The sequence below is a fragment of the Dendrobium catenatum genome, unplaced genomic scaffold, assembly GCF_001605985.2.
Source record: "Dendrobium catenatum unplaced genomic scaffold, ASM160598v2 fragScaff_scaffold_1035, whole genome shotgun sequence".
Taxonomy (NCBI): Eukaryota; Viridiplantae; Streptophyta; class Magnoliopsida; order Asparagales; family Orchidaceae; genus Dendrobium; species Dendrobium catenatum.
This window is the reverse complement of record NW_021319497.1, coordinates 795,990-807,059: the sequence shown is the minus strand read 5'-3', so window position 1 is coordinate 807,059 and position 11,070 is coordinate 795,990. Positions and strand designations below refer to the sequence as shown.

Here is an 11,070-nt window from a genome sequence, read left to right as displayed (position 1 = left end):
TCAACTCACGCTTAGAATTGGGAGTTGCACAGGAGATTTCTTCCTAGGCAAAGAGCCACAGATGCAGCTTTGTCACCGTCATTGCTACTATGCTACCACCATTACTATGTTGTAGCTACTGTTTTCTGTCACCGGTAGCCCTTCTCCATAATTTCTTATCTTCTTTAATGTTCTTTCTTCTTTTTGTAATTTTATTTTCTTTTATCTTTTCTTTTTTCTATTCACTGTTTTGGATGAAATTCTTAGTTTAGTGTTATTTGAAATGGTGGGAACTTTTGAAAGAGTTCAATCGGAAATAGGAGAAGTAATATAAAAAACCCGGTATGTAAGTATAGTGTTGAATGCAAATTTTTAAGTAAGACATTTATTGGAAATGCAATTACTGTGATAAAGAAGTTAAAATAAAGGTAGTACAAGAATGAAGGAACATCATTTCGGTTCTCATAAAATATTACATCATGCACTAAAATACTCGAAGAAGTCTTACCTGAATAATATAACCATGTCCAAGCATTTTGCATGAAAGGTAATTACATGATAGAGTTGATAGTGGTTCTTATTATGATAGTTGGCCAAGTGACATATTCTTCTTCCCCTAGGCCACAAATATTCAATGTGGTTGCGAGGGGAGTACCATAGATTAATATATGATGAATGTGGAGAATGAAAACTAGATGGGATCAACATGACATGAACCTTGTTTTATAAATAGGCAAGACATAGAAGTGAAGTAAAAAAATGAAACTTATTGTTTTCATCACTCTCTAAGAAAACTAGCTATTGATAAATTTTTATTTTATTTTTTCTATCCAATAAATAATACATAACCATTACCTTGTTTCGTCACTTGTTTTCATTATTGTTCTCTGTCTTATAAAATGATATATTTTTTACCTTGCAATTGCAGAGAGTACAATCAGAAATAGATGGTCTTATTTTACTTGTTTCACCCGATGTAATTTGGTTTACCAGGGATAAGGTATCATGCTCAGTTTTCTCATCTTCTAAAGTCAAATAATAGCAATTTTTAATTCACCAAATTGGCATACTATTTTAGATCACAGATTTAATTGCTTCCCAAGCTTTGCAAAGTTTGCATGATGGCAATATAACACTCGTGGAGAAAGATAGACATTTTACTGCTTGCATTATTCTTCCTTCTCTTTGCAATGGACACATCTTAGGTAAAAATGACTACATTTTTCCTGAACCTTGGGCTTAAGAATCGTCCCAAAGCATTTTCTAGTTGATTTTTTATGTTAGGACTGAGCAAACTGCCCCCTGTTGGAGAGAATTTTGAACTGTTGGAGGAACTTTGGAAATTTAAGGCAAGAAGACAAAACTTGTTACCCTCCCTTCTTCCCTGCATTCTTGATAAATTCTCTTTCCCATAATCTCTTTTAAAAATTCAATTTAGTTGGTTCTTTTTTGTTAGATAGTCTTGTTGCCTGGGCTATAATATCCTTTAAGTTGACTATTTCCTTTACACTCGTGCCAAGCAGCATGGTCAACCTTTATCGAGTGATTACTATGTCAATGTCCATTTCAGCTATGGAGGACAAGCATACAAGCAATGGTCAAATTTTTTTATAGATATGCACCCTTGCAACTGATTAATATTTTTTTCCTTCTCAGTTTGGAGCATCTAAACTTCAGTTATATACAGGTTGCCCTCAGCTTTTGTTCTTCGAGGTTCAGGGTTGTCTCCAGCCCCACAGACAGTTAGATCTTCAATGGCAGTTAATGCTTTGAACTCTTTCATTAGTACCATAGGAAGTGAGTATATTTTATGCCTCTTCATTGGCATATATTCAGTGTTCAGTGCAAACGCAATTCTTTATGCATGCATGATTTTTTTCTTTGGCGAATTATGTTAGAGTATGTAACCATTGAATATTAGTGTTGGTATTTATCAAAATCAAATCCCGCAGGTTTTTCTTATGTTAAATCTGTTGCCTATCCAAATCAAATCCTGCAAGTCTTTTTCAAGTTAAATCTCTAGAGACATTGTTCCGGTAATTTCAGGTCAAACATACAGTCGTGGGTTGAATCTGTTAGAAAATTTATCCGCACTAAATTATAATGATAAGCCTTACCAATTTTATGATGCTTGAAATTGTATTGAATGAAAATGAAACCTCATGTGGTTCAGTTTGCTTTGGGCATCGCTTCACTTCTATCTTGTTCAACATACTATCCAGGTTGTTACGCTTCTAGTTGAGGTCAGCCTGAGCGGGTCCTTTGATATGTGGTCATAGGTCACTGGTATTTTGGTTGTTTCATTTACTTTTGAATGGCTCATGTTACTAGTTTTGAAGAGGACTTAATCATTATCATCATCACAGTGATCATTAACCATAATCAACTGTTTGGTGTCTTCAATGGAGAAAACCTCAATCTTTAAATTTTATCATCCATCATATTCAATGCAGGTTCAGATTTCTTTGGTCAAGGTCCGCTGAAAGTGAAGGTACACGTGCCGGTTAACAGAAAATATTAAAGTTTCTTCTTAATTATTATCATCTTTACTGTATTTCACTTGCATTTTGTTTTCATCATTGAAGTGGTCTTCGAACGTAATATCTTTGTTCCTTCTGATACTGAATTAAAAATTATGTACTCCTTGAACTTGAAGTGCTTGATGATTTTTTATGTTAACTTCTAAAACGATTAAGTCATTTGTTAGCTGCTACACAGCTTCTCTAATTGTGCACTTATAAGTTACTATCAGGCTAAAATCCATGTGCATCAGAATATAGTCTTTTAGATATTGCTGATTGTCGCAATATTCTATAGTAATATGTTTTTTAAGCAATGCTTGAGAAGTAAATGTTTAATTGCATCCAGATACCTATGTTGCTACCTTTAGCACTTGATGTGGTTGAATGGCTATAAAATACTGTTCTTTATAATGAAGGATGTATCTTCACTTGAAACTCCTATGATGCAACCTGGCTGGAAAGCGGTCGGAACTGCAAGTATTGACAATAGAATCAATACTTCTGCAACTGATCAATGCCTCACTTCCCAGAACCTCCATTTAACTTTAGGTACTTAAAAGATTGTCAATCCTCCACATATATGTCTAGTAATGCGGTTTGTAATGATGTTTTTTTTTCCATTTTCACCTACAAGATTTTCGCACCAGAAAACCAGCTTATTGGTTTATTTCTGCTAATAGTATGTTGGATCATGAAAAAAATCTTTCTGCTGCCTTGACAAGCGATGGAATGACAGAAACTACAACAACATGTGTTTTTCAACTCCCAATCCCAAAACCATTGAATGAAGTTGTGCAAGCAACAGCAAAACTTCCACCTGTTAGTCAATCTGAAACTTATCAAAGAGGTACATTTCTTTTTTGATCTTTCTCAGAAGAATTATTTACCAGTTGCACGCCCACCCTCCAAAACATGATTTCCAGTTAGCAAAAAAAGTGAAGGAATTTAAAAGTTTATTCTGATCCAATACACATGTTATGAGCGCTAAGATTAACCCAATGACATCCTAAGTTTTGTATTCCTGTTTTTTTTTTCTTGTTAGCTTTATTTAGTCTAACATGCCAATGATGTTGGTGCCTATGAGAATGGGTGAGGAGGATGTTGTTAAGAGATTTCTAGGAGTTTTGGTGAGGTGGTGGAAGGGTTAAGATCAGGGGCTGAACCAACTTTAGTTTTTAGGGGGGACAAATATATAAAAAAATAAAAATATATATAAAACAAAATTCAAAACAAATTATTATATTGCAAAAATTACAAGTTTTACATTCTACTTTGTATTTTTTGATAATGTTGCATTATAACTTCATTTGGGATCAAATCAAATACCTCTTTCTCAATATATGTTACTAGAAAATCATTGAGTCAGTCATCACCCATTTTATTATTTAATCAATATTTAACAATTTTTATTGCAAAAAATGCTCTATCCACTATAGTTGTGGCAAATAGCAATATTAATGCCAAGGAAATCAACAGGTAAACTAAGGGATGCACAATATCTTTATTAACATTAATAAATTATTTTGCAAGATCAACAATGCTACCCAAATATGAGAACTCCTCGCTTGTATGCATATCAAGAATATATGTAGATAACTAGTGCTCCAGAGCCACAAGTTCAACTATAAAAAAATCTGCTTAATATAGCTCTATAAGTCGAATTAATTTTCCTTATCATAAGCAAAAAATGGGTTACCTCGATTTAGAAACGAAATACAAAGTAGAAATTCAGTACTAACTTTAGAGATTTATTATTTAGCTCTTGAAGTTCCATATCAATAATAGTATAAAAAAATCTACACGATAATAATGCAAATTTGTTATTTCCTCATTTTTTCGTACTGAATGTCGGCGAGCCTTGAATATAGAACTCATAATTGGAACATCAACTTCAAACATATTGCAAGAACGTGATACTTCTTCTGATAAAGAATCCTATCCATTTTCCCTCATCATTTGTAATTCTTATTTGGAGATATGAACTAATTTCATTTCATTCATGATATCCTGATCTTTTCTCTGCAAAGTTTATGATAATTTATTTGTAACACCTGAATATCAATTATTAAGTGCATTGCAATAATAAAATTAAAATATTCCATAGCATCTATCAGAACACCATCTTCAACACTTATTGATCATCTTTCTTAATAATTTCAAGCACTTCAATTATTGAAGTGTACATTTCTTTTCAAATTAATTAAGTTATGAAAATACAAAACCCAATAGGTGTCACTAGTTCGTTATAAGCTTGTCTCTTGGTTCAAACCCTGACTACTGCTCAATTCCCTTGTAGTTAGATGAAAATTTATTTTATTATGTTGAAATACTTTAAGAGCATCACTCCTGATCTTACATGAAGCTCATATTGTATTAACAATTTTTGAAGTGATCTCAAAAAGATGCTTCACATTCTAATGGTTTTTTCTTGTCTCTTGGCTCAAAGCCCGACCATTGCTCAACTCACTTATAGTTAGATGAAAATTTATTTTATTATGTTGAATTACTCTAAGAGCATCACTCCTCTTACATGAAGCTTCTATTGTATTGACAATTTTGAAGTGATCTCAAAAAGATGCTTCACATTCTAATAATTTTTTGCTACAGCCACTAAGCACAATTGGAGTTGAAGAGCAAAGCAATGAACATAAAATAATGAGGGCTATCATTAAGTATTGGTGCCTTCAAACCATGAAACTCCCCTCGCATATTAAATGCTCCATCCTATCATTAACTTCGAATCCAATGTATGATTAATGAGTGTTTTGCAAGTATATTTTCAATGATTTCCTTTTAAGGCAACTGCATTAGTATTGACCTAATTTTGTATGAGGTCATCAGGACTTTTCCAAATCCCTTGATTGATGATTCAATGGAGGATAGTCTACACTTTTCATCCATAAAGACCCCAATCAACTCTCAATCCAACCCCTAGGTGAACCTAGTTGACCAAAATCAACCTAGGTTGACCCAAATGCCCCTTAAGGATCAAAATGGTCAGGTTGACCAAGATGACTAATCCAGACGTTGAAATCACTTCCACCAGACTCCAAATATTAGTTCAAATCTATTAAGCCCAACCCCTGCCCCTTGGTCAACCTGGTTGACCAAGTCTACATAAGTTGACTAGGTCGACCCTTAAGCTCTTTACATCTAATCAATTCAGATCAACTTCAAATCCACCCAAACCACTTTTAACACCACCCCAAGTGATTTGAATTTCACTGGACACCTTTCCAGTCAATAGTTAACTTGGTCAACTAGACCAAAGTTTGGTCAAACTTGACCTATTTTGGTCAAACTATTCTATCCAATCAAATTAACCCCTCCAAAACCTGAATGTCATCTCAATGCTTGGTTTGGAGTCTTCCAAGGCATTGTTGACTTGAATCCAAATATGTTTGACCAAGTCAACCCTTTCAGTTTGGTTAGATTTTCATAGTTTTGATCAAATCATCTTACTCATTCAATCAAATTCTCTCAACCCTTTAGTCCCGCTTCAATGATTAATTCAATCATCCTCAACCATATCATGAGTCAAACCCCATTAAGTTTGACTTGGTCAAATTTCCCTCCACATCATTTCATCTATGCATATATTGACTCCAACCCTTTAACTCTTCTCAAACTCATTTCAAGCAGCACCCTACACCCCCTCCTTGCCACCTCAATCTTCTTTGATCAGTTGAATGGTCCAAGAAGTCAATCCAAGCTCAAACTAATCTAGATGATCAACTCCTTAATTATATCTTATCACCTTATATCTTAGCTGTTGTAGGGATTCCATTCAGGTCCTAAAGCTCTCCTTAAGCTCTCCAAACCGAGCTTAGGTCTTGGTTTAGCCTAAGATAGAAAGTGGTCTTCCCTCTTGCCTAAACCATCCAATGGTAACGAGGCTTGAACCAGGCTTTCCCCTTGCCACCCAACAGCGGCAAATTATTGCGTCCGGTGTCCGGATACGTCCGGACACCAATCCAGACACGCCACATCAGCAAAATACACTGGGTCCCGATGTATTTGAGTGATGTGGCGCATCCGGATTGGTTGTCCGGATGTCAGGTGACCGGATGCAATAATTTGCCCCTTATTCCTGGTCTCTCTCTCTCCTCCCGGCACAACAAAATGAGAAATACCCTCTTATTTTTGGCGTTTTTTAAGAATACGTCTAAATATATGACATTTTTTAGAGAGAAAGTCAAACAATTCGGCGTATTCTTAATTAATTATGTTTACTACAAAAAACACCAAATTATTTAGCGTATTTTTTCATTTTTAAATTATTTAAAAATTACACTTTTTTTTGCTTAGTTACACACAAACTATGCTCCTTTTTGAAATTCGGCCTTTAGGCGCATACCCTGCCATCTACCCTCTCTCTCCCGCTGCCATTATTCCCTCTTACGTGCCCCTCTCTCTCTCCCCTCTCTCTCTTATAAGTTTTATGTGAGTAATACGCCATTTAAAATGACGCATACCCTCTCTCTATTTGTTATATGAATAATACGTCAAATTGAATAACGTATTTGTTCTTTTCTAAATTTTAATTAATTAATACTCCTTTTATTAATTTTGAAAATAATATTACTCCCTTATAAAATTTGGCCTTAACAAAAAACTCAAATATGTCTATATTTTATTCTAAAAATTGTCCTTAGCAAGTGAAGGCTTTATTTGAGACGATTTTCTTATTACATTTTAAGATAAAATTTTAGTATAAAAATTTCAAAATTTAAAATTTTTTATATTAAATATTTACTTAAGTAAAAAATTATACCAAATAAAATCTACATCATTAACTTGAGAGAATGAACTTCTAATTCACAAATAATTTATTCTAACTATTTTTTTTTATATGTCATGTGACCATGTGACATATAAAATAAGTATGACACATGTCTTGTCATGCATAAGACAAGTTAGCCATGTCTTATCTTTTGAAGCTATACACGCTTTTCTTAGCGTGGTGGGATGAGAACCCGATGCGATGCGTACGATAAAGTAAGGATACCCATAAGTACCCGATTGCGGGGAAACAACTGATTTTCCTTTGCAACAGGTACCGAAGACCCATACAAGCTTTTTTAACATGGTGGGGGATAAAAAAAATAATATGGCCGCGGTGTCCTCGTCCGAGGACACCTACCATACACGCTTTTCTTTGCGTGGTGGGAACGGCTCAGTTTCCCGTAGTTTGCCCCTAAACGGGGGAGATGCGGGGAGGCTGCCGAAATTTTAGGTAAACGCAAAACTATACCTGGACTTATTTGAACTGAAAGGACGGCATGGGACTTATATATGAACTTGCGGACAAAATGCAAATGACTAATTCTGAACTTAATTAAAATAAAATTGAAATGAGAACTTGACTCAAGCTTTTCTTTGAACTCGAATTGAACAATAATAAGCTTGAACTTTAAAGTGATACAAGGGACTTGATAAACTACAAAGGACTACACTCAAACTTGATTTGAGCTTTAATTGAACTTGAACTTGCATTTGATTTGAAAATCAAATGATGTGAGCAAAGACTTGAACAACTTGAACACAAGCAAAGACTTGCAATTTAACTATGAAGACTTGTAAACTTGAACTTGGGTCACTTGGACTTGTATACAAGAAAATGCGAAGGACTATGCATAACTTGAACTCAAATGAACAAATATAAAGAATTTGAGTTTTGAACAACAATGGACTTGAATTGAGTTTGAACTTGTGCAAGAAGGTGTGATCATGCTTAAAATTAAATCATAAGTTGCAAAGCAATGAGCTCTAAATACAAATGGAATAGAAGAGAAACTTGTGAGTCAAAGGAATGTGAGCATCATTCATTTACAAGGTTGTAAAGAACATCATTCAATGACATGATATTTCTAAATGAACTTGATGATTTACCAATAGTCATATACAAAGAATATGAAACGATCATGACCATTCACATGCAAAACATATGTTGAAGACTTGTAGTGGATAGAATAATGCACCTATAAGCATGAACATGAATCTATTGCACACAGAATGATCCATTTACAAGCAACTGCAAGAAACTTATGAAAGTTTGTAAATGACTATGAAACATATTTAGGTGAATGTGATAATATTTTACAATCAACTTCAATGAGCGAATGCTACAACACTATTACAATCAATCACCCTTCAATGTTGAGTAGATACATCAATCCATTACAAGTAAACACCAGATGGTGAGTAACAAACAAAATTGTCTATAGATCCGTTATAATATACAAAATGTCATCTACGAACAAAAGGGGAAAATGACTACAACGAATATGATGCTGGGAGATCTACATTCAAAACAATTTTGCTCACAGAATATTGACAATGCATGCAGTAGTCCAACCTACAACCAATGTATATTGAGTGTTGTGGCACGCTTGAAGTCAATACAAATAGAACTAGCAATTCACTCATGAGTAACATTGATTGAAATGATGTAGAAGTGTTGGATTCTATACAAATGTAGCCATACACTCGTACGTTCGACAGATCGTTCACAAGGTGGTGATGAAAGCCATGTAAGTTAAGGGAAGACACATATGATGCAATATACAATGAAAATAGCTTTTATAGATTATGGCAACATATATGCAGTAAGTATAAGTCAACACCAATCAACATGCATGAGGGGTTGGTGACAGATGCAGACTCCTATAAACTATTGTAGAAGACCCACCAACCCAATACAATGTTCACAAGCAAAATGCTAAAGGGCTATAATAAATGCAAGCACCTACGGATTAAAGCAGGTGATTCATCAGTGCACTATAATCCAGAAAGCGATATGTAGTACACGACAGTCTACCTGTATAAAGCAGCGAACAATTCTATTTAGAAGCTACTAAGCCATGCCACCAGATCTGCAACATTCATGCAAGCGGACAGAAGGCGTATATAAATATTATTATAATACCCCCGCATGTGCACCGTAATTTGTATACACATAGGTACACAAAAAGGTAAGTGTAATCAAAACCCGCATGAGCCCCGACAAGCGTGTTATTGGTACACACGTAACGTCTAGGGATGTTGCGCGGGTCGCTAAATCTGAACCCGATCCTCCTAAGAAGGTAAAAAGGAGTAGAAAGTGTATAATTATAAAATGCCCCCAAAAATTTGCATGGGCACTGTCGAGCGTGTTATAAGTATACACATGACGTCTAGGGATGCTGCACGAGTCAATAAGTGAATTCAAGTTTGAACCCGATCCTCATATGCGGATCAATAGGAGTCGACAGGGTCCGAACCTTCAAACAAATGCACGGTTGTGACAACCGGTGTATTTATTTTAATACATTCATATTAGACCTTCAAGGCTTATGATCAAGAGAATTCACTAATAAAAGCATTAAATCTACGAAAAACCGATCCCTTATCGGCAAGTTGATAGGGTCGACAAGGTTTAGTCAATGAATGACCCCACAACCCAATGATGGCCGTATTGAATGTAAATCTCAACCGAAAGGGTTAATTTCAAATATTTTCAATGCTACTCAAATACCTGAAAATCCAAATATTCAAAATTCATCCAAATCCAAATATTTAAAATCAAATTTCAACCATTCAATCACTTAAAGCACAAAATCCATCCACCCTCTACAACAGTTTGCCGAGGTGGATAAATTCGAATGTAATTTCAGCTCACATAGAGCCAAATGCCTAGTCGAAAATATCATTAGGATCCATTCTCAAACAATCTCCTGCCAGTAAAGATGTGGTACGCGTCCTCTAACTGACGGTTTTGCCACCAAATGGCACTGCAAGATAAACGATTATGACTTGGGGCCCTCTGAACCGAGTGGTTTTGCCGCCAAATGGCACCATGAAATACCGGTTATGGCCAGAGCCAATACGCTCCTTAGTGGCGTCAAATCCTTGAGATATGAATTAATAGAATATGATCGATAGGGCACAAACCTTTTGTTAGCTAAGGTGGATTCAAATTTGTCCCATTAGACAAATATTCCCCCAAGGTCTACAAGGTCCCCTTGGACGAAGCAACCCATGGCTGCCGACAAGGATCCTTCTGTCAGGTTCTCCTTGGACGAAGTAACCCATGACTGCCGACAAGGATCCTTCTGTCAGGTTGGGTCGACTACCTCCTCTGACGAAGTAGACCAGGAACCACGATGACCCAGGACAACGGAACCATAGGATCTTGATCGGGTCTATCATACATTCCCCCACCATTTTCTTTAAGTGCAAGATGGTGAAATTTTCTATTTTAAATATTAAATTTCTCAAATATCTCAACCCAAATTTCCAAACATCCAAATTTCTCAACATCCCAAGTGTATGCTGCTACTATATGCCAGATAACACGTATACTCTACATTTCTGATTGACGACTATTCTTAATCAAAAGTTCTCTCTCATTATTGGGAGGGGTAATTAACTATAGGGGCTTGCGCCTATAGGAAACCAGAACTCAGATCACAAAGTCCTCGCAGAATTGAGGGCGCGCGAAATCTCTGGGTAGTGTCTTATCTACAAACCCATCTGCCTTCCAAAATTTACCCCAAAACTTATCCGTTAAAACTCCCTCGCCGAATAA

The 11,070-nt window shown here is 35.5% G+C and overlaps 1 protein-coding gene across 1 annotated transcript in view; it reads left to right on the top strand.

Moving 5' to 3' along the window:
- Positions 1-963: 963 nt before the first annotated feature.
- LOC110110170 overlaps positions 964-11,070 on the top strand; it is a 17,775-nt gene continuing 7,668 nt past the window's right edge. The window contains exons 1-8 of the mRNA XM_028698034.1: positions 964-979; positions 1,058-1,184; positions 1,264-1,328; positions 1,503-1,576; positions 1,667-1,776; positions 2,433-2,470; positions 2,918-3,050; positions 3,136-3,348. Of these exons, the coding sequence (XP_028553867.1) occupies positions 1,734-1,776; positions 2,433-2,470; positions 2,918-3,050; positions 3,136-3,348 (427 nt within the window). The 5' untranslated portion in view covers positions 964-979; positions 1,058-1,184; positions 1,264-1,328; positions 1,503-1,576; positions 1,667-1,733. The remainder of the gene's footprint in view (positions 980-1,057; positions 1,185-1,263; positions 1,329-1,502; positions 1,577-1,666; positions 1,777-2,432; positions 2,471-2,917; positions 3,051-3,135; positions 3,349-11,070) is intronic.